This window comes from Mycosarcoma maydis, chromosome 16, assembly GCF_000328475.2.
Source record: "Mycosarcoma maydis chromosome 16, whole genome shotgun sequence".
In the NCBI taxonomy this organism is placed as follows: Eukaryota; Fungi; Basidiomycota; class Ustilaginomycetes; order Ustilaginales; genus Mycosarcoma; species Mycosarcoma maydis.
Genome location: NC_026493.1, coordinates 1 through 21,851, shown reverse-complemented (window position 1 = coordinate 21,851; position 21,851 = coordinate 1). Strand labels below are relative to the sequence as shown.

The window sequence follows — 21,851 nt, the reverse complement described above, 5'->3', positions numbered from 1 at the left end:
GAATTCTGCTGCCGACCTCTGAGCCCAGTCGCACCAACATCATGTCTGCTCAGTGCTGCATCCGCAACCGACCTCGGTATGATCGAGAAAATGGATTTCATGTTTCAACCTGAACAAAAGCAAGTCGGCCCTTCGCTCCCTTATCGCAGCTTCGCCTTCATGCGTCGCTCCAAGTCGGTCTGGCTTGTTGCTTTGTTGGCCGCCCTGCTTCTAGGCTTCAGATCCAGCACGCTTCTTGGTCTCACCAACTTGGCGCCCATCGTCCATCACCCTAAATTCGCTTCGCCTTCTCAGATCCCAGCGACCAGCTCCACCATCCTCTCCGCCCGCACCCCACCTTCTCTGGCACTCGCTGCCAACCCATCTCCTTCCAGTATTGTCATTGGGAAAGCCAGAAAACCAAGCCCGGACGCTCAATGCTCGTGCAGCTCCTCCTCACGTATCCGCTCAGTAGCGCTTCAGAAGACATCGGCGACATCAAAGAGCCTTAGCATTCTTGGCTGGTCTTCCGTCCAGTCCAGCACGCTCCGAAACGCAGCTCGCTCCTCGAGTCTTGGCGCCAAACACCCCAGAGGAAAACGATATGCTGCACACGCAGCACAGATGGCATTCAATACGTACCCCAATCTGCCCGTCTTCCCATCTCTGTCCGCATCTTCGTATCTCGAAAACGCCACCACCACGACCTGGGCTTTCTGGTTGACCGAACTCAGTCATGTCTACCAGCGTTCTCTGCAGCCTGCCATATTGGCAGCCAAAGAGCAAGCCTACCACGCCGCGCGTCTCGTCCAACGTTATCACGAGCAGCAGATCCTGCCCACTTTTGCCGATTTGCGCCAACAAGCATTTTACGCTGCCCACCAAACCGCGGAATTCACGTCGCGATGTAATCGAGAGCAGGTGCGTCCCGCTTTCGACTTTGTCCATGAGCACGCTACCCAAACTGCGCAACGTACCGCCAAGTACCACCAGACCGTGTTGAGTCCTGCGTTTGTGCAAGTCCGTCGCCAGGCTGCCGAGGCGGCAAAGACGACTTGCGAGGAGCTGCACAAAGCCGCCAAACGTACAGCACGGATGGCCTCGCAGTACAGACAGCAGCAGCTTGGCCGCGGTTTTGTGTCATTTTGTCAGCAGGCAGCCGAGTCGGCACAGTCCACCGCCAAGTACCGCGAGCAGGCTGTCGTTCTCGCTCTCGCCCAACTTCGGCTGCAAGCAGTTGAGGCGGCCAAAACCGCCTCGGAGGGCGTCAACAAGGCGGCAAAGCACTTCGCTTCTGAGGCGAGCCCAACAGTGCAGCAGATCAAGGAGGCTACGTATGTCAACCTCGAGGCACTGCACGTCGACGACTATGTCGGCTTCATGATGTCCACTTTCAAGTCGATCAAACAGAATCTGCTCAACGCAGACCAAACTGTCTGACTGTGTACCGCTCCCCTATCGCAACCAAGGACTCAAATTCGATCCGCTTCCGCCCATGTTTTGTTTTCTGTCGGCCACACTTGTATTCCGTCATTCCGTCGTGTAAGATAGCTATTCCGCTTGGCAGTTCTCAGCTAATCGTGCTGGGTCGAGATCATCGTGCTTGCATCTGAGACAAATTTCCAGCCAGTGTCAAGTGAAGCACAGGCAACAGGCAGTGAAGACTACGCAGAGCTGAGCAGAGCTGAGCTGGGATGTGGTATCAAATCACGATTAACATTGCACCATCTCTAAGCTGTGCGTGTGCTATGCGTTTCATGGCGGTAGTAGGGTGATTGAATTCTGCCTCACTGGCTATGGCTGCGGCTTTGGCTGGGCATCGTCATCGGTAGGTTCAGTATCGTCGTCGCTGTGCCCGGACTTGGACGTCTTGAGATGGTCGGAATGGTGACCGAATAGATGCCTCTTCTTTTCGTCTTTGTGCAGCTTGGCAGCTTCCTCTTTGCGTTGCTGGATCTGGCTGCGCGTCTCTGCTTCTCGTTCCAGCGAGGTGTGCGGGATGACGGTGGCGCCCGTCTTGGATGCTTTGCGTTGCAACTTGGGACTGCCATCGCTAGTGACGTGCGATTTCGAACCGCCCGAACTCGTTTCTTCGGCTCGTGTGCTTCGAAGCGGTGATGCTGGTTCTGCGTCTTTGGCTGCTGCTGCCACCGCAGCAGCAGCGGTATCCGTCGCAGGTTTGTCCATATTTTCGTCACGCTCAGCTTCGTTCTCGGGCGTGCTTTCCTCCTCGTTGACAGCCTTGTCTTTGTCGTCGATGGATCCAGAGAGTGCATCTTCACTGGCATTCGACACCTTTTCGATCGAAGCTTGGTCCAGACGCATGTGTCGAGCGCGCACCGATTCGACCACATCGCCTTTGCCACGCGGCAGTGCTGGCAGCTTGAGTCGCTTACGCGCAACCATGACGGGAGCAGACGATTTTTGTACAAGGTAGTGCGACGTTGAACCGAGCAAGATGCCTCTCAACGATCCAAGGCCTCTTGAGCCTACGACCACCATCGTAGGCTCGTAAAAGTCGATGAGATCAAGAAGCATGTGTCGTGCATTCTTGGCATGAATCGCTTGACACGAGATCTTTACCTCGAGCCTGGTGCGCTCCAGCAGGTGTGTGGCCTGTTTGGCGAGCACCGAGGCCATGGCTTGGCGGATGCGTTGGTGTTCCATTCTAGCCGAGACCTCCTCGTGCTTGGGATCGAGAGCGTCGAGCTTGGTGTCGGTCTCCATGACCGAGACCACGAGCATTTCATCGCCGTCCCTCAACACGGTGCCAATCGTCCACTCTGCAGCGTAGGAAGATTCTTCGGATCCATCGCTCGCCACGACGTAGCGCTTGGGACGCTTGCTGTTCTTTGCGGCACTTTCAGCGTCGCCATGATTGATCGTGATCGTGCAGCGGTTGCGCTCAAAGCGTGGCCTCGAGATAGTGAGCGATAGCATTTTCGAGCCGCGACGCTGAATAAACGTAGAGACCTGGTCCTCGCTCAGTACGACGTTTGGTGCGGTGATGTGTTCGTCGTCTCTCTCCAGGTCTTCGTCCTCATACGTCTCAAAGTGGTGATGGCCGTCTTCAGATTTATGACCGTTCCAGTGTTCATGAGAAGTGAGACATTCGGCGTTATAGAGCGTGTTGTCAAGAACGACGGAATCCATGTCGTCGAGATCCTCGTCTTCGTCTTCATCTTGGTCGGCTGTGTTGGAGGACAGATGCTTGACGTCATTGTCTGATCCGATCGAGCCATCGTCCGACTCTACGTCGGCCTCTACTCCATGCGGATCGTCGTTAAGATTTGCGGATGATGCAATGCTAGTTGAAGAGCCAGACTTGGGGAGTTGCGTCTCCGGCGCATTGAGCAAGGATGGCTGTTGGCGGCGATGTGAGTGAGGAATCGAAGCATCAAGATCGTCGTCGTCGTCTGCAGGGAAGAAAGCACTGTTACGTGGCACGATGCCTGAGGCGGAACTCATTACAGACTCGGTATCGCTGTCCTTGTCGCGCTCACTTCTGTTGCCGCTCTCCGAACCTGTGTCATCCTCGCCATTGATTTTGAGGCGATTTGCCGAGGACGAGCGTTTTCTGGAGCCAAACCGAAACGGAGACAAGCTGCGGCCGGAGCGACCAAATGCACTAAGACGTCTGAGCCCTCGCTTTGAACGCTCATCATCTTGTTTCAACGAAGAGGACGACGAAGCAGCGGAACGACTTGGGGCCGAATCGACCGAGGCGCCGTCGTCGATCTTGAGCTGACTTTGATGTGGAGCACCGACTGCCATCATGGCTGCAAAGGCGGACGAGAGCGTTTGAGTGGCCTTTTCCTTGTCTCTCTCGCTCGAAGACGTTGAGATGGATGGTGTGCGAACCATGTTGCCCTGATAGAGACGCCAATATCGTCCACCCGAAACAACAAATGATGAAGCCCGATGCTGTTCGTTGCCTGACAATATGATGGATTAACCAAGGTGTGCGTGCGCTCAGGTGTGTCGAGGATCCTGTCGCGTGCAAAGCTCGAAGTTTGCAAATGGATAAGATGAGGACGAAGGAGGAGAGACGAACCAGATGATTGAGACGACGGCGAACACATGAGACGATTTTGGTTTGCTTGGCACTCTGACTCCACCTGAAACGTGAATCGCCGCCGTCGCTCCACGCTTGTGCTACTGCTGTAGATTAACTTAAGTTAGCGCAGACTCACACTCTGTGACTGACGACTCAGACGACTCGGACAAGGTCAGCGACGGAAGCAACGGAAATCACAGAACTCACGACTCACGACTCACAACTGTATGTGGGTTCTCGCAAGCAACGAACTTGAAATCACAATTCCAATCACGAATTTCACGATCATAAAACAGAGTTGTTACGTAGTCTATCTAAACAACTAGAAATTAATCGCCACACGTGACTCGTACGAGTCGTAAGTAACGAATCTATCGTGTATGTTGCCTGCTCGGACCCTGAATTCGTGAAATGTCTCCTGCTCCACGTCCTGCCCACCGTCCACAACCTACTGGCCATTGGCACGCACCACAGGAAATGGCAATGACTTCCACAAGCTCCTCTTCTATGCCCTCGACTCCAACTGTGCGGCCAAAGCAGGATAAGAGACGAGCTGCCAACCTGTTACGCGACTATTATGGACTCTCGTCGGAATCTGCGCAGACACCCCAATCACCTGCGATCAGCAACGAGGATGCGATTGATCATTCAACACTCCCAAAGGTGGATCTACCCTCCTTGCTTCGCTCCAACAATCTCAGCGCTCTGCTTAGCAAAGAGTCTGAACTGATCGTCCAAATCCGCGAACTTGATGGAGAACGCCAGAGCCTCGTTTACAACCATCATCATGAGCTCGTGGCAGCAAGCGACACCATTCGTGATATGAAGGTCAAGTCAGAATCGCTTGATCCTTCACTCGAAGCGCTTCAAACCTCGTTTGAGTCCATATCGACTCTCTCCTCCAACCTCGATGTGTTACGCCGCCCAGCCACGAAGGAATCACCGGCAGCGGAAACTCCAGGCCCGAACCACCTCGATCCACTACACGATCTGGAACCCATCGTCACTCTGCCATCAATGCTTTCGGATTTGATCGAAGGACGTGTTGATGCCACCAGCGCAAAAGGCTATCAAGATGCAAGAGCCAAGAAGGAGGGCCTGGCCCGAGCCGAGCACTTGTGGGGCACTATGGAGCCCGTATTGGCTGCTTGGACCGAAGCAGGTGTTACTGGAATCCGTGAGATTGCAGCAGAGTGTCGGACATTGCTCAAAGATGGACGAAAAGCGACCGGATCCTCGTTTTTGGCTACAGCAGGCTCATGACGAACAATTCAGCCCCAGCTTTCTGTCTTGGCAAATGCCAAACCAAAAGCCCCTTTCGACCTTAAGATACCCCTGGCCAGTCTCGCTTTTGCACCGGCCTGACCTTTTCTAACAATGCATTCTGTATGTCACTACTGTATAGCAAGGCAGAGCAGGTGCCTTGCACCTTGTATCCGTTCTACTGTCAACCTTTTCGCTCTGTTCTCCGATTCATTCACGACTGGTCGTATGTCGCCATATACGGATCCTTTCTCCGCACCTTGCATCAAGGGATGTAATAAGCACACCCACGGCGTTCAGAGACTAGATTATACAGAGTTTCCATGACACGTCTGGATGATATACATACAAAGGCAGCCAAGTATGCTGAAAGGTTAGTTGGGCTGGTTGACGCCGAGCTTTTTGGCCAAAGCGGCCAGGCGATTGTGCTCAATGATATCTTCTTCCTCCCAAGGGTAGCAAATCCAAACGTCGCCAATATCCTGCGTAGAATAGTATCGTACGCCTTCACTGAGGCCATCAATTATCTTATCTTGGTTCTTGGAGAGCTGTTTGGGCAAGATCGGCAGGGTTCCACGCTTGCCGCCGGCCTTTTCTTTGTTGTGCACTACAAAGATGGCAAATCGAGTCGGTGCGAGATTCTGACGCTCCTCAGCCGAGAGATTGGCAATGGCGTTTTTGACATCCTTGAGGAGTTCCGAATAGGCATATTGAAGAGTGGTTCGCGAATCATCCACCTCATCGACAATAAGCACATTCTTTCCGAGCAGTCCTCCGGCATCCTTGCCCTCCTCAATCTTGCCTGGACCTTTACGGCCGCTGACCGTCTTGGCATCAAGCCACTGGGTGCGCACTACCTCGTTGCCAATCTGACCTTCCGAAGTTCCTGAGACTTCTTCGTACAGACTCAAGCCAATAGCTTGGATGGGAATGTTGCGGAGCTTCGTGGGGTCGAGCGCAGAAGGCTTCTTGAGGAAAGTTCGCAGCACACGAGCCGGATAGAATCCACCACCGCCGATGGCAACCATGAGATCCGGATCAAACTCGGCCTTGATCCTGCGCGCCGCTTCGCCGATCTGGACATGGATATCCTCGTAAGTGGGGCGGAAGTGGTCGTCTGGAAGTTGTTCTTGAGACATTTTGGATCGGATTTACACAAGGATAGGCGTTTACGTGTGAAAAAGAGTTTGACAGATGATAGTGTCGGTGGGTAGGATGGTGATATGGCCGGGTGTAAGGGTCGCAAGACGAGGTTGAAGTCGATGTGAAGTTGCACAACTTTTTTTTTTTCTTTCTAACCAAGTATTCGTGATTCTCTCGTGTTTGTGTCTCTTCTCGGTCTTGTGCGAGCAGCTGTCCAAATCCAAGCCTTGATGATGGCCAATAATCGTGAATTTTTTTTCTGGTTTTGTTTTTGAAAGCCGTGCAGCTACAGTACAATCGTGAACAAGCACACAGCCGATGGGCACTCTCGGCTTCTTGTTCAGAAACTTTGTTTGGGTGAGAGTCAAGCAAAGATTTCAAGTCACCGTTCTTAAGCACCCGCACAGACGTTCTCAATGACGCTTCCTTCTCGCCAGCGAATTTGCATCCTCAAATACGAGACTCTCTTTTACCACCTCGCCGCTCGCAATGCTGTCAATACCTTGAGCGCGGGACGCTCATGAGCCACGTTCCTCATTTCGAACTTGCTGAAGCCTGACCATCCCATCCGAGGCGACGCTTCGTCAGTTTGCTATCACGCGTTGCTTAGACCATGGATCACAGCGACGATTCGACTATCGACGCTGATTCTCTCTTCGGCTCCGATACTGGTCACAAGGAGCTTGAAGATGCTTTTTTGACGCCTAACAACAATGCAGTAATTGCATCACGCTCTGTACCCCCGATACCTGGCATGTTCTTCATGCCCAACCTGCTTCCTCACGAGCTGCATGACCGAGTGCTGCATCAAGTGTCAGAGTGCGAGTATTTCGATCTTGGCACTGAAAGGGACAGTCATTCCTTGGAGATTCCAGAGAGTCAGAGATCACATAGGAATCAAGTCATGCTGTTTTCACGCTCTCTCGCTTCGCCATGGTCTGCTAAGTCTCATGGGAACTCGCGAGAGCGATATCAAGCTCTTCCAGAAGATACTGAACCCTCTGATTGCGCAGGACTTCCTGGTTGGACCATCGAGTTCATCCAGCAGCTAAGACAGCTAATCATGGCCGAGTCTGAGACGCGCCTCCCTCTTAGCGTCAAGGAGATGCTCTTCCCCGGCGACAAGCTACTATCACGGCAGCTGATCCTCAATCTCTACAATGGTGCAGAGGGACTTGCGCCACATGTTGACCTCGTCCATCGATTTGCCGACGGTATCCTGCTGTGTTCCTTTGGACCGCACGGCACTGGTACAGTGATGGACTTTACGCACAAATCACACCCTGCAGAGCATCTGTTTCTGCCTTCAGGGTCGGTCCTGGTCTTGTCCGGCGAAGCACGATACGACTGGAAGCATGGCATCTCCGCGCGCGACTGCGACTTTGTGTATTCAGCGGATGGTCCCCATCGGATTGACAAGTTGAAGCGGTCAATTCGGCTTAGCATTACCATCCGGTCCATGCTGCCAGGTGCCGACGTCGTCGGCGAGTAAAGCGTGTCAAGCAGTCAATCAATTTGCCTGCAAGCTTGCTTGTTGTGCTTTTACTCGTGACTATGTCTGTAGCTTGCTCGTCACTCACGGACTGCACCAAACTCGAGTCGTGAGTCGTGAGTGTGACTCTCAGACTGTCTTTGATGCACGGATTCGTGATTCTCATTTTGTGCCATCCGATCCCATTCACGATTCACGATTCTCGATTCACGATTTTGGAGCACGACCCTGAAAGAAGCGATCTCGAGACAGTATACACGATTTCGTGATTCGAATCTGATCGGGAAAATTCTAAGAAAACTTGTCGATTCGATGCACGTGATGACCATCTTCGAATCTCCAATTGGTGGGGCGTGCGGATGAAAGCGCGAGAGTTTCGGCTTGCTCATCGCAGTCATCTATCTTTCGCGTTGATCACCATTGGCGTTTCCATCCCTCTCCACTGCAAACACACCAACGAACAATGTTGATCACACCGCTTCTGCGCAATGCAGGCGCTTCAAACCTAAAGACGGCCACGGCATCGACGTTCTCACAGGCGCACAAATCGTACGTCAAATCGCTCTACCGGCGCTCCCTCAAGAATTCGCTCGACTGGTGCATTCGCCGGGATGTCTGGAGAGACCGTGCCATCGAGATCCGCGTTGAATTCGAACGTCACCGTAATGTTCGCAACCCAAGAGAGCTTGCCATTCTCTTTGAGAGGGCTGAGAACGAGTTGAAGAGGATTCAGCACCCTGATCCACATCGACGTGAGTACTTTTTTCATTGCCTTCAAAGTGGCGAGTGGAACAGTTGTTCTTGCTGCAGTGGCGGCCGATGCTCTGGAAAGCGCGAGATATATAGCACGCATGAATCCATCCGGCTGCTACTCACGAGCCTCGAGATGCCGCTTGACCGAACGCAATCTGTCAACTTTCACCTGTTTGTCCAAGTCTCCGTCGGCATACGGACACTAGATCCGAGCAACGCCATACACGTAACCGCTGTCCATTTACTAACCAAGACTTCTTTGACCATTCTGTTCCTGTTCTGACAGCCGCCATGTTTGAAGATGGCACCAAGTGGGAGCGCAACCTTCCACCCCCCATGTTCTCCGAAGCTGAGAAGAAGGCTGCTCTTGAGGCTCAACACCACTAAACGAAGAAACAAGTCATTCATCCGCACTACCTTCACACGATGTGCATACCGTTGGCTGTCTGTTCATGCTCATCGCAAGTGAAGCTAATTATTTCTACTGCGATTCACACCAATTTCGCAGACCAATTTCGTAGAGAGGAAACGGCCGTGCTCTTCAATCCAAATGCTCGGAGATCTGAGGAGATCGGGGAGCGAGTAATGAAAGACTAGCAACGCCTTTGCTTGTCGCCACATACAACAGGCCTTCTTCGTCCTCTTCGCCCTTCACCTCACTCCCCCATATCGTTTCAACAATTGGACCATCTATGAGCCTTTCATCGATCAGCGGATCTCTTGCATTCCGCATATCCCACACTCTCACCCTTCCATCCTCTCCTCCGTGCGCAAAAAGCGCGCGTCTGGTTGGATGGAAACTGCCCTTTCCCAACCGCACCTTACCAAGAGAATCGTTGAGCCAACCAAAGGAGATCACCGGTCTCGAAATAGGCCCGTTGCGACCCGTGATGTCAAACAGGCGAAACTGGTCGTAGTCTCGTCGCGCTAGTACGCCGAGCATGAGACGCGGATCCGGAGTCCGTTTTAGGTGGACGATATGATCACTAGTGTTCCAGCAGAAACCTAGCGTGAGCGCTGTCAGGTCGAACCCAATCACAGTTCCGATTGAAGCGGAGGCGAGGACGCTTGAGCTTGACGGGAGATGCTCAAGCGCAACAATCGGTTTAGCATCGTGCAGAGTATGTAAGCGGAAAGTTTCTGCGCTGGTGGAACGCGCTTTCCAATGCCAGTGATTGACAATGCCATCAATTCCACCCGTCGCAAAGTCGATCGAGGAAGCATCTTTCGGATCGGTACGCGGAAAATGACAGATGCTGGCGACGCCCCACGCATGCGGACGCTCGTCCAGATAATATGTACGATTGGCCCGTTCCCGATCATTGACGGTGACTAGGCTCACCTGGCATGGGTAGTCTTGGTGGTTTCCTAACCCGAGCGGCTTTTTCGTCGACGAGGCAATACCACATACCTTGGAGGTGAGACGCGAAACGTCTTCTACTTTGTCGATAGAAGATTTCTCTCCCTTGACTTTCTTGTCCAGATCTCGTGCTTGGAAGCGCAACATCTTGCTTGGCTGCTCATGCTTGCCTCGGCAAGATCGACTGATGAGCTCCTCCGAGAACGTCGCAACTCGGCCGTGTTCGCTGACACCAATAGCTGCGTCGAATACTGCTCCTCTATTGCGCAAAGCGGTGCAGGCTCGATCTTGCATAGCCGAACTAGCCAGAGGTACAAAAAATTTGATCGATAAAGTGCGAGCGCCATCAAAGGCTCGGGCGACTGTCTGTGTCAAGGGGGCCGAACGCCATTTCAAACTTTTGTCGATGGCGCTTGCCGTGGAAGGTTCTTCGGAAGAGCGGCGTTGCATGAGTTCTTGCAAAGGAACATCTTCGTCTGGATCGGAATTAGCGCTGTCTGCAAACTGAGTTTCGTTCGCAAGATTGGCTTGTCCACTGCGTCGCGTCACTTGAAGGCTGTCAACCAAAGGACGGTCATCTTCATCTTCGACACCATCACTGATCTCGATAGGTGTGCTGCCCTCGAGCCGCTTCTCCGAGCTGAGCAAAGTCCCGTCAAGAAGTTTGTCTTTTTTGTCACCTTCCGCCGTCGCGGCGTCTGCCAATGCCTCTGTGGCCCTTGCAGACGTATCAGATACTGGCTCAAGGGCTTCCTCAAGCTCGCTTGAGTTCGCCGCAGTCACGGAACAGTTATCCGTAGGCCACTTCGCAGATTTAGCCACCACTTCAGCGAGTAGAGAGGCTCCCGCCCCGTCTCTGAGCTTTGCATGCTTCTCAGAGATCTCTGCTGCTTCCCCCCATTTGTTGGACGTGGAAAGGGTGCTGCGGAGTTGAGACGAAGTGGCTAGATGGAGCGCCGAACCAGAATTTTGTGCTCCGAGACCTTGACCTTTAACGTCATTGCACAAAGACTCTGGAGCATGTCTGTTCAGCTGTAGTGTGTCCCCGTGCGGTGGCGATGGCGGTGGCGAAGAAGTGCGTGTGCTCAATGAGGACTGAGGCAAACAAGTTGTATCGTCCGATAATGTTGCCTCTACCGACAATGATGCCTCTATTAGAGGCCCAATTCGCGCCACTTTGTATGAGGATGATTCAGCTCGGTCAACCTTTCGATCTCCAGTCGGTGGCTGTCTAGCGTGGCGCGCGTCCTGGTTAGGTTCACGGTCATTCTGCTTATTTTCTTGCTCCCTGATCCCTCTGCGATGCTGCTTTTGTCGTGCCGTCTCTTTGTTCGGCGGTTTCTTGAACTTTCTCTTCTTCGCATTCGCAGTCCTGGGGGGTGCCCGGGTATATGGTGCAAACGATGGTTGTGACTGATTTCCAGGTTGTACCTGTGACTGTAGTTCAAGTTCTGGCTGCGGCTTTGTTTGTGTTTGTTGAAGGGACCAACGTCGTTTCTGTGATGGTCGCCGGTCCTGTAGTTGCGACCGAGGCATACCTTGAGTCTGCTTGTCCGACGGTCGAGACGGTAAATGCCGAGGTAACGAGCGCTGAGCCTGGGTTGAGAGAGGTAAAGAAGATCTCGCAGCGAATTCAGATGTTGGCTGAGAAGCCTGCAATGGAGTCGTTACCCTCAAAGGAAGCGCATGATGGCTCGACTTGGACTTGCCTATCGATGGAGGTGCATCGATTTCCCACGGTTTTGTCCTAATCTGGTGCTCATTCGGTTGTGCATCCTCTGGCCTCAATGCTGCTGAGGGTGGAGCGGCTTTGATACTGTTCGGCAATCGAGGCGGACGGTGAGCGTAGATAGAGCTTTTAAATGCCGCCGATGAAGGTGGTCGGAAGATATGAGCGTTTCCAGCTGTCGGAGGAGGGCACGCTGAAACTTGTGAGGGTGCTTCGTTCCTGGTGCGAGCAGTTGAAGGCCCTGCGGTTGAGTTCTGAAATGTGCCCTGGGTACGTGCCGGCCATCTAGCGTTCGAACGTGGCTCTTGACGGCTCTGAGAAAGGCTGTCTGGCTCACCTAACGAACGTGTGGGAGCTGCTGGGTCAAATGAGTTGAGCCAGCTCATCTTGATTGCTGCTGGGGGCACGTAACCTCCTTGTTGCTTTGGGCGGAATGCAGGGCAAAAGGATCAAGACACCCTCCTACTACTCACCCATGCTATCCTGGCCGTCGTTGGTGTGAATCGTTCTGTGGCCAAACTTGGACTTGCCTTTCGGTAAAGCACTTGTATGGTCGAATTGAAGTCTTGCGGTGATTGAGCCGATGATGCTGGATCAGAGCAAAGGAAGTACGCCAGCTTCAAGCCGTTAAGGTCAGCTCAGGGTCCTCATTCATGATTCATATTCACGAACCCTCCTGATTCACGGTTTGTGAAAGTCATGAGTCGTGAGTCGAGAGAGTGGAGAACTCAAAGTCAACCCAAAAGGCTCAAAATCATTTGTCTGATTCGTGATTCGTGATTCGCGATTCGTTGCTCTCACCAGATCGTGAATTTGGTTCCGAATCCCGAACTCTTATTCACGATTTGATCCACAGACTAGCACAAAGGCAGAAGCCACAACAAGAGCCGCGAGCTTGACTTTTGGATGTCGACTTGCAAGTTCGAGCAGTGAACTGTTCACACTGAATCGGAAGGCCGAGTAGAGTCACCAGGAGTGTCCGTATGCGCTTTTCTAGATAAAGCCGCCGCGCGACTCTAGCTCCTTCTTGCGTGCTTCTGCGGCTTGCAACCGCTTCTCGAGCTCTTGCAGCTCGTTTGTCTGCTCTAGAAGAACTGACTGGCGGTGACGAACGCGGTCTTCAATCTTTTTCAAGTCGGAGGTTGTCAAACTTGTGTCGGTTGACGCTGCCCAATTCCGCAACGAGCCTGAGTCAGAGACTGGGATGTTTGGCCTGCGAAATTGTCGGTGTTGGAGCATGTGCAGAAAGAGGGACAAGCGCAAATAGACGATGTTCAGACACAGGGAGAAAAAATCGTCAGCGTTCTACAAGTCTCGTTTGGCTTTCAAGGGACGGGTGATGGCAACGGCAGGAGCTCGCGCTAGGTGTAGAGAGATAATCGTGTATGATATTTGCTCATGAGGCGCCAGAGCATGACTCGGTGAGCGTCTAGATTGGAGACAGAACAACGAGTGAATCCGCTCGTTGTGGAAGTGCAAGTCCCGATATCGTTCTCCAATGGCGAGATCGGGGAAGGGCTGGGAAGGAAACAGACGATCCTCACAGTGCAGAGTTGGCATTCCGGCCAGCACCAGGTGCAGGAACACCTTGTTGTGCAGCAATGTCACCAGAGGTGGGCTCGGCTACCGCACCGCCAGTAGCCACATCCTGGATATGGACCAACGGACAAGCGTCTGTGTCGACCGAGGCCGGGTTGAACTGGAAGAGTCGCACCTCGGCGTTCTTCCAAGGCTATTGGAGAGTTGAAGAGAGATCAGAGCCAAATCAAGGATGGAGACATCTGTTAGTCATCGCGCCTATTGCAATTCGATTCGTACAGCTTTCAAGGTACATACGTATTGCTCTCCGGTGATCCTGCGAAGAATGTCGCCATGGGCCATGACAACGATATCCTGCTCTGGGCGGCTACGAAGGTACTGTCGAATCCATTGAGCGCGCTTGTTGAGCGAAACGTTGTCGGCAGCATAGAAGCCCTGCTTGCTAGTCCAGTCCGGCGTGAGCGGCGAAAAGTCAAAGCCCTGCAGTTCGGGATCGCGCTCGAGGACCTCCTTTGCGGACCCAGTGTCGCAAGGGAAAGCATTGCATTCCTGAAGCTGAGGCAGCAAGACGACCTTGCCCAAGCCGCCAAGCCGCTCAATGGCGGGAGCGTATCCGATCTTGGTGCTCTGCAGCGTGCGCTTGAGCGCAGACGAAAGTATGACTTGCGCACGCGATTGCAAGTCCGGGGTAAGCGATGGCAAACGCGCAGACTGTTGTTTACCGAGCGGCGTCAGAGGCGCATCTGCGATAGAATAGTCATCGGCGACATTCTGCGGACGGCGAGAAAGGGAGGGGGAATAGCCAAGTCAGTAAGCAGCTCATAAAGGCTGATGGGATCCTCCTTTTCTCAACCTACATGCTCGGCCTGCGAGTGTCGTGTCAAGTAGATGCGTGACTGAGGAGCCATCTTGGTGATCAAAGAATGAAATGTAGTTTACGGCGTAGCAGATCGAAGACTTGAGTCTAGGCGAGTGTTGGAAGAATAGTATCGTCTATCCTCTATCGAAGTAGTTTGCAGTAACTTGGTGCTTTCACACTTAGGGTTGGGTGTCAAGGCGCAGGTGTAAGGGCAAATACCAAATTCATTTGAGATGTTGAGCAACCAACAACACCCACGACTCGCGGCTCTCTTGCGGCGACCTTGCTTCACGACTCGCTGGTCCTAGAAACGTGCGCAGCAAAAGGCAGTGAAGCGGTACGAGTGATTCATTCACGATTCACTTACAGTAACTACTGTATGGAGAAGGTCACGCTGACATGCCATGCGTCAACCAGCAAATTCAGGATTTCTTGGAAAATCATATAAACTGAACGCATACACGCCCATAGCCTGCTTCTTGTCTCGGTAGTTGCAATCGCAGCTCAAACGCGACGACAACTTGCGCAAAACCAACACACGGACCATTCCAGCATGCAGCGTGCATCGTGCAGCGTGCAATCGTTAATGTGATTTTTCGCTGCGACATTACCACAACTCACAGGCTCGTTGCGACAGCATGCAGCGTGTAGACGTAACATAGTGCAGTAACGTTATATACCTTGAGTGACGCCTACCAGGTTGCAGATATCCCCCCCAAGCATGAGCTTAAGAAGCGAGAGATGATAACGAATCCGAATCCTGTAACGTACATATCCAAAGTGCAAGTCAGAAGTCAGTCGTGAGTCACGAGTGTCAAACCGTGTTATGTGTCAACCCTCTATTTTCAGCACTTTTCTACGCCATACTTTCCAATCACGAATGAATCACGAATTCACGATTCTTCCTGTTACGCACTTTCCACAATTCACCTCTATCATTCGTGATTGTCAAAGTGATGGCGAATCGCGAGAAATCAACTTGTGCGATCATAGTTGCAGTCTCACCCTCGACACGGCTCCTCGTCACGAAAGAGACAAACGCTCCAAATCGCAGAACGATAGCCTCAAAGAGGCGTCACTGAGTTGTAGAGTTGTCCATCACCAATGTATTGCTCTTGGTCCTATACAGCGCTGCAGCCTTGAGACACTGCTGCACTCGTGACTTGCTCAAGTCGAACGAGTCATAAACTCGTGATTGCCACCGTGATCCCACACAGCCCAAATGCGTTTCACAAGACACTCAGGAGCGTAATTATGGTTTAGCAACTTCTTCCATGGTGCATGTTTCTGAACGTGCTTCATGGCGATGTGTTCAGCCTCGACGACGTTTCGTGCGCCGTTACATCAGCGCTGTTTTTAAGCAAGGCGGGCGGACGATTGAGTTTCTCTAGCAATCCTTCTGGCAACCAATCACGAATCACAGAATACCTATCGCCTAATTCGGTCTGCGACCATCTATACGAAGGTTGACAGATGCTTTCATTGCTGTAAGCAATCTGAGCGGCTCGGACTGGTCGTCATTTCTTTCAATGGGCTCGCAAAGCAAACCTATTTTTTTGGCTCCAATACCCTCTTGCGACCACTCTACGCTTTTTTACACCATGCTCCGTATGCTGACAGTGAGCGCATGGAGCTACATATGCATACCCTGACTGGCTGGTCAAGCGACAACTTCCATCTCCTTCTCGACGAGCAACTTGTTGCGCCGTCCACGATCAAGCGTCTCGCCATCGTGCGTCCCATACTGCTCGTCAGCGGAATTGAGATCGGCAGCGTCTACGCAGAGGAGATGCTCTTGCACGGCTATACCATTCAACGATCCGATGTTGGCCTGCTCATCAACAACACTCTTTCGAAAGGGTCGCAAATCAGGGGAGGAGGTGGAAAGGGCTGTCACAGTGACATACCGATGCAGCCTGGACGTGTTAGGCATGGCGCCATCTCCCGCCGAGCCAGCTGTATCTCGCATATCATGGGCTGTCACGTTGACTTTTCATACAAGACCGCTGACGGTGCCTCAAGACACAGCGACAGGTAAAAGCGTTTGCTAGGCGGTAGGTACATGCGAAGAAAGGTCATGTTTTTAGAAGATACAGGCTACAGAGTTCAACAAGGTTGGAGACGAATAAACGTTTTCAGAAGGACAAAGGCGAAGACATCTTTAAGGAAGGGGGACTACTGTACTTGGGACAGTTCAAAGCTTTGCAAAGGCAATCAAAGAGTCATGCGTGGCTCGCGCCCAAGAAGTCCCGACGGCTTCCTGCTGTCTTCTCGGCTGGTGCTGTGGTCGTATCGCGCTCGGTAAAACCACTCACTTGCACGAAGCGAGAATGCAGACATTTGCCTTGGATCCACTGGCATCGATGCCTGTGTTCTTATTTCCACCAACACCTCCAGCGCCACCTTCATAATTATTGGTGGTGTTTGTGGTGGTCGTCTGAGACTTGTCAATGTTGTTCTGGGTGTTGTTGGTGGTAGATGAAGAGCTCGAGTGCGACGAGTTGTCGGTATTGTTGCTGTCCGTCGTAGTCTGCGAATTGTCCTGGTAGTTGTGGCTGTTGTCCTGGTAGGTGGAGCTGTTGTCGGTATAAGAGTGGGAGGAGTTGTCATTGTTGTTCGTCTTGTGCACATTGTTGGTGGTAGAGGTCTTGTTGGTGTTGAAAGTGTCATGCGAATCGTGCGTAGACGCGTTAATGTTGGTGGTGTTGCTGTTGTTGTTGGTTACAGACGAGGTTCGCGAGCTATCATACGAATTGTTGTAGACGTAGGTGGGCCTGTACGATCCGCCTCCGGACCTGGAGCTATCGGTTGATCCAGATGAGGAGCTCGAGGTAGCCCCAGATACTGAGCCTGACGACGATGAAGCAGATGAGCTAGCTCCAGAGGTGACATGAGAGCCGGCACTTGAGCCGGCGGAAGAGTATGAGGGTGAGCTGGCCCCAGAGGTGCTGGCTGTCTCAACAGCTTCGCGATTGACGCAGAAGCAGATGGACTTGTCGTCATCGTTGACGGCCCACTGATTGCTTCCGGATTCGCCTTTGGTCGAGGCGGCTCGTTTGGCAAGGTCAGAGTTCCAGTAATTGGAGCGTCGCAGAATCTCAAAGGCCTGCTCGATCTCGGCAGCAGTCGCACGAGGAGTTAGATCCTGTCGAGCAGCAAGAGTACGTCGACGACGCTTCGCCTGCGAGAAGGCTGTACTGGTGTAGTGATCATGTGCAGAGGGAGTCGCGACTACAGCCTGCGAGGCAGCAAGAAGAAGCAACAGGAATGGAAGGAGGGTGATAAAGCCTCGGACGGAAGCGGTCATCTTGGTGAGAGGTCGGGGCAGTGGAGGATACCGAACGTCAACAGCGACAAAAAACTGAGCAATAAGAGCCTTCTTATATGCTTTTGGTTGTAGGAAACACTATGGCTCTACGAGCGCCGGCAATCTTTACAGCACTCTGTCACGGCGGCGGAAGCAACGGCAATGTGAAGGGCTTTCGTGTAGACTGAGAAGACGTACAGTAGCAAAGTAACGCACCTCCTGCTGAAATGGGAAGAAGGTACCTGCAAGGGCGCAAGGAGAAAGCTGCAACAGAACAAAGTCTTGACGCGACACGAGGTCAAAGTCGAGTCACTCGGCTTTACAGACTGGCAAGCATGTGTGCGGTGCATTGTTCTCTGCTGCTAGTACCTCTTTCAGGAACAGGCGAGAGCTAGACAAAGATCACGTAGAGCCTGGTCGGAAGAGGTCTACGTTTACTAGCTCAGGAGGAGGGAATTAGTATGATAAGCTCGCCTGTGTTTAAGGAAGCCAAACGTTTGGAATCGGACCTAAGGTCGGCATACAAATCAGGATCGACATTGAATGGGAAGCAAATCCTGCAAGGGAGATCTCAACCGTTCACAAGGTACACCTGCAATGTGTATGGGCGCATTCAAGTGTGCTTCTGATGCTTTACTCTGTTTGAACACCACGCCGAAAAAGCCGACTTGAGCTATACAGAACCGATAGAAGCTGCACTGGCTCGACACTGGCCAAGCGCCATTCGTGATTGTCTTCTGTCAACGGGCTGCAGCTCCGGTTTTGCAAGCCAGGCAGTCGCTTTGACCATGCGGGATCATTCTGTGAAGAGAGTCTTGTGCAAGCGCGTAGCATCAAGGCGTGTCTGTTCCATTGCTTTGCATGATCCGTGCTACATGTTCAATGGTGATCAATCTCATTCAGAAGCGGCATGCTATTGTACGAGAAGCAGCATGCTATTGGATGAGAAGCAGCGGACCATTGGATGAACAACACCATGGTACTGATTAGCTTGCGTATTAGCAATGGTGACTCCAGGCAAGGGGCTGGCGAACTACGAAGGGTGTAAGAGCAGTGCTATGGCCGTCTGTGTGTGGCTTGCAAGGCTGTATGAGCTATGCGCCGCGAGCTGTTGTAGCGAGGCAAGGGGTTTGTGCAGCAGCTCAATGCGTGATGTGCTCGCTTTTTCTTGCTTTCCGCGGAAAGCGCGAGGCTATTTTCTCCGATTTTGTCCCTTCAAATCAGTGAGCCATACACGTTAGTCAAGCGAACACGCAACAGACAGGGTCCATTCTGACCACGCCGGCGCTCGGCTGGTGATTGATTGTCTCCCCTTTCAGGCGCACAGTGAACCATCATCCATTCGAGTAGAAACTTACACTTCGTGTGAGTCCAAATGTAGCTCACCTATTGTTCTTAAGCCGACACTTGCGAAAAGCATGCTCAAGCATGGTGACAGTATTCACATGGATGTATAGCGTGCACGGCGGCAAGGAGAGAAGAAAATACTTTAGTAAGACGAGGCATCCCAGTCCGGTAACGCGGGTGGTAATTTTTATCCAGTCAGTGTCGCGCGCTGCAAGTCTCTGTTGTGTGTTTGTAGTGGGCAAGGTTCGAACAAAACGAAACGTAGCAAAGGAAAACGTATTCATTCACAATTGTAATTGCGTACGAAAACCGAGACAGGAGAGAGCTTCGGAAAGGATCAGGAGAGAGACGGAATCGAGTGTGCTGGTGACGCCTTGCACCTGAAGAACGATGTTGAACGTTGTCTATGTCGATCACTCCAGAGCAAGTGAGGATCGAGCTCGCCCTAGATGGAATCAGAAACGGGCTGGTTGTGCTCATTCCACAGAGTCTTTTCGATGCTGTTGAGAGGGTTCGGTGCGGGATCAGAGCTAGACGACAGAATCTCGACCAAGGTTGGGCGGAGCTCGAAAAGGTCCAGACAGGGGTAAGTGTGCGGATCGAGCACACCCTGAATACACAGCCGAGGACACTGTTGACCGGTAATATGCTTCACTTGCGGTTGTAAGCCGTCTGGCGCACGTTTGAATCCGGTGCTTGTGCCAAGGTCGAGAAGCACGCTCAGCAGAGCCTGTTCGGTCAGTGGCTTCTCGTTTGGCGGTGCCATCGAGGCGCTCTTGATCACCGGTCCAGCAACGACAGGCGCTGAACTAGCAGGGACCGTGGTGCTCTGTGTATCCTTTCGGCTTCTTGCCTCCCAGACAACATAGGTCATGTAGCGCGCAGCGTGCATTTCGGCCTCTCTGGGCTCATGGGTGATGTTAGAGGCATCAGTGGATGAACCATCAACGAAGAGCCGGTCGAGATGACCTACGAAAACCGGGATGATGCCATCGATACCATACTGCGCGTGCACCATTTGCACGGCTACTCCACGTTTCCAACAGTACCACAGAAATTCGGGTGTTATCTCGTTGATCGCTTTGGGCAGCACGTCGAAATGCGTAAAGTTGATCCATATCGGCAGCGTAGCGGAAGCCGACTGCAACTGATCTCTGAACGGAATTGCATGCCGTTCGGTGCGCGAGCCGGCATCGTAGACGTCTTCCAGGCGTTGGCGCAGCGCACCGAGATTGGCATCGTCGAGCTCGGCAAGGTTCTCAAGAACGCTTTCGAGAGGCACGGGCTTGGCGTAGATGCTGGCGCCCACGTGTTGGGTGTCCGACGATTCCTTTGGGTTGGGTTGTTCGATTCTTTTGCGCTGCACGGCGTCGCAAGCAGCCATCAAGATGATCCGCGAGGCAAGTTTCTCCGAAACTGCTCATCACCAAGGGAACCCCGGGGTTGAGCAAGCAACGTTGCTGAAATCTCTTGAGAATGTCTGCATACTTGTAGCCTCTCGCTTTCTGACGTGTCTGGAGGTAGGGAGCCAGCATGATATTGGAGGCAGCGATGGCTAGCACAGGCTCTGATGGAGATTCAACGTGCATGACACCCTCGCTGGTAACATGTGTGACAATGCGCATGTGGCGATTTACTGCACTGCCCGCGAATTGCTTCTGCCATTCGAAGAGTGCCGATCCTGGCGATTCAGTCGGCGAAAGGGTTAGCCCGAGACGAGACGCCAAGACACTGTAGCAGTGGGCGGTTTCGTAGATTCGAAAGTTTTCACCACCTGTCAACTTGAATTTGGCCATCAGCCAGAGATCATCAGGACTGCATGCCTTCCACAGCGCTCGTCCGTAGTAAATGATGTGAGAATCTGCAGAAGCTTGCGAGGCGCAAGAAAGGCTGGGTTGCTCTGAAAGCAGCATGTCAAAACCAAAGTCGATGAAAATGGGCTGTGGCACTCGGTCTATGCCACGGGAGGACCCACTCGGAGCAGAGCGCGTGACAAGAATGGCCGCGCTGATGCTGGTACTTATCAACACAAGCCAGAACGTCGTGGTCCTGGTTCTGGCTTGCTCGATGCTGATCCAATTCCATGCGCGGTGAAGGCTGTTGAGCTGATTTATGTTTGGGTCGTATCCGACGTTGAGTTCGACACACCCGTCGAAGGCCACAATGACAGGAGGTCTGGGTGATGATTCGCCGTGGTCGTGGGGCGGGTGCATGTGAGCTATGATACACTTCATCTCTCGTTCGAGGGCGGCAAGCGGCGATTTGAGGTGAGCGGTGAAGAGTTCATTATGTTTCGACTTTTCGTCAAAGCTGCTGTCGGCACGCTTGAGGGTGTCAGAAGCGCGCTCGGAAACGGTTTGGAAGAAGTCGGTGCGTTCAGCATTGATACCATCCTTTAGATGGAGATGGTTGAGCTGCATCAGATAGTCGTGTTTTTGCTGCTGAGTGGGCAAGTTGGCGAGGCGTTGAGCAAGCTCCGAGAACCAAGCGCCAAGGAAACAGGCAATCTGAAGGTTACACTTATCCTTGTGGGTCTTCTGAGCCTCTTCGAAAAAGGAACGTACACCACGGTCAGGAAGGGGATAAGCTTTCTTGGCCGGTCCTTCGGCGCTAGTTGGTCCAATGCAGACATAGAGAAGAGGAGTTCGATGCCTACATTCGTATACCATGCGCGACTTGCCGGTGCCGCTTGACTGAGAAGATGGTAAGTGCACTCGGTGGTAAGGGAGATTGCAGCTATATTGATAACCCTTGCTGTACTTCTGATCCTCTTCAGTGATTAACTGGAGGAAGCGGTCTGGCGCAGTACCGTGATAGGTACGGCCAAATTCGGCTGATAAACGAGCGTTGGCACCAGAACCTTGTGGGCCTAGCGTAGGTATAGGCAAGGAATGTGCAACGTGAACAAGCACGAGCGACAGTGCCTCGTCTACATCACTGTAGGAGGCGATTTTGGCGGCGAGATCCCAGTAAACGTTGCTGACCTCCATTTCTACGCACAATTTGTCTGTCATACTCTTGAA

General features: G+C 52.6%; 11 protein-coding genes across 11 annotated transcripts; 5 read left to right on the top strand and 6 right to left on the bottom strand.

The window, feature by feature from the left end:
• UMAG_12018 (uncharacterized protein) lies at positions 1-1,419 on the top strand (the record flags this gene model as incomplete). Its single annotated transcript, XM_011393269.1, has 1 exon — positions 1-1,419. A coding segment is annotated over one exon (1,419 nt), but the record flags the coding sequence as incomplete, so codon positions are not given.
• Positions 1,420-1,773: 354 nt separating this feature from the next.
• On the bottom strand, positions 1,774-3,843 carry UMAG_05629 (uncharacterized protein; the record flags this gene model as incomplete). Its single annotated transcript, XM_011393105.1, has 1 exon — positions 1,774-3,843. One exon carries the CDS (start codon positions 3,841-3,843, stop codon positions 1,774-1,776), a length of 2,070 nt encoding a protein of 689 aa, XP_011391407.1.
• A 670-nt stretch (positions 3,844-4,513) lies between these two features.
• UMAG_05628 (uncharacterized protein) lies at positions 4,514-5,299 on the top strand (the record flags this gene model as incomplete). The annotated part of the gene is made up of 1 exon (XM_011393104.1): positions 4,514-5,299. The coding sequence occupies one exon, from the start codon at positions 4,514-4,516 to the stop codon at positions 5,297-5,299; it is 786 nt and encodes a 261-aa protein (XP_011391406.1).
• Positions 5,300-5,673: 374 nt separating this feature from the next.
• Positions 5,674-6,438, bottom strand: UMAG_05627 (uncharacterized protein; the record flags this gene model as incomplete). The annotated part of the gene is made up of 1 exon (XM_011393103.1): positions 5,674-6,438. One exon carries the CDS (start codon positions 6,436-6,438, stop codon positions 5,674-5,676), a length of 765 nt encoding a protein of 254 aa, XP_011391405.1.
• Positions 6,439-7,055: 617 nt separating this feature from the next.
• Positions 7,056-7,934, top strand: UMAG_05626 (uncharacterized protein; the record flags this gene model as incomplete). Its single annotated transcript, XM_011393102.1, has 1 exon — positions 7,056-7,934. One exon carries the CDS (start codon positions 7,056-7,058, stop codon positions 7,932-7,934), a length of 879 nt encoding a protein of 292 aa, XP_011391404.1.
• A 463-nt stretch (positions 7,935-8,397) lies between these two features.
• On the top strand, positions 8,398-9,074 carry UMAG_05625 (uncharacterized protein; the record flags this gene model as incomplete). Its single annotated transcript, XM_011393101.1, has 2 exons — positions 8,398-8,686; positions 8,974-9,074. 2 exons carry the CDS (start codon positions 8,398-8,400, stop codon positions 9,072-9,074), a joined length of 390 nt encoding a protein of 129 aa, XP_011391403.1.
• A 154-nt stretch (positions 9,075-9,228) lies between these two features.
• Positions 9,229-12,162, bottom strand: UMAG_05624 (uncharacterized protein; the record flags this gene model as incomplete). Its single annotated transcript, XM_011393100.1, has 1 exon — positions 9,229-12,162. The coding sequence occupies one exon, from the start codon at positions 12,160-12,162 to the stop codon at positions 9,229-9,231; it is 2,934 nt and encodes a 977-aa protein (XP_011391402.1).
• A 607-nt stretch (positions 12,163-12,769) lies between these two features.
• On the bottom strand, positions 12,770-14,223 carry UMAG_12017 (uncharacterized protein; the record flags this gene model as incomplete). The annotated part of the gene is made up of 4 exons (XM_011393268.1): positions 12,770-12,989; positions 13,321-13,508; positions 13,613-14,086; positions 14,173-14,223. The coding sequence occupies 4 exons, from the start codon at positions 14,221-14,223 to the stop codon at positions 12,770-12,772; spliced, it is 933 nt and encodes a 310-aa protein (XP_011391570.1).
• A 1,578-nt stretch (positions 14,224-15,801) lies between these two features.
• UMAG_12016 (uncharacterized protein) lies at positions 15,802-16,212 on the top strand (the record flags this gene model as incomplete). Its single annotated transcript, XM_011393267.1, has 1 exon — positions 15,802-16,212. The coding sequence occupies one exon, from the start codon at positions 15,802-15,804 to the stop codon at positions 16,210-16,212; it is 411 nt and encodes a 136-aa protein (XP_011391569.1).
• Positions 16,213-16,485: 273 nt separating this feature from the next.
• On the bottom strand, positions 16,486-17,481 carry UMAG_12015 (uncharacterized protein; the record flags this gene model as incomplete). Its single annotated transcript, XM_011393266.1, has 1 exon — positions 16,486-17,481. The coding sequence occupies one exon, from the start codon at positions 17,479-17,481 to the stop codon at positions 16,486-16,488; it is 996 nt and encodes a 331-aa protein (XP_011391568.1).
• A 1,792-nt stretch (positions 17,482-19,273) lies between these two features.
• UMAG_05621 (uncharacterized protein) lies at positions 19,274-21,818 on the bottom strand (the record flags this gene model as incomplete). Its single annotated transcript, XM_011393099.1, has 2 exons — positions 19,274-20,188; positions 20,256-21,818. The coding sequence occupies 2 exons, from the start codon at positions 21,816-21,818 to the stop codon at positions 19,274-19,276; spliced, it is 2,478 nt and encodes an 825-aa protein (XP_011391401.1).
• Between the last annotated feature and the right edge of the window lie 33 nt (positions 21,819-21,851).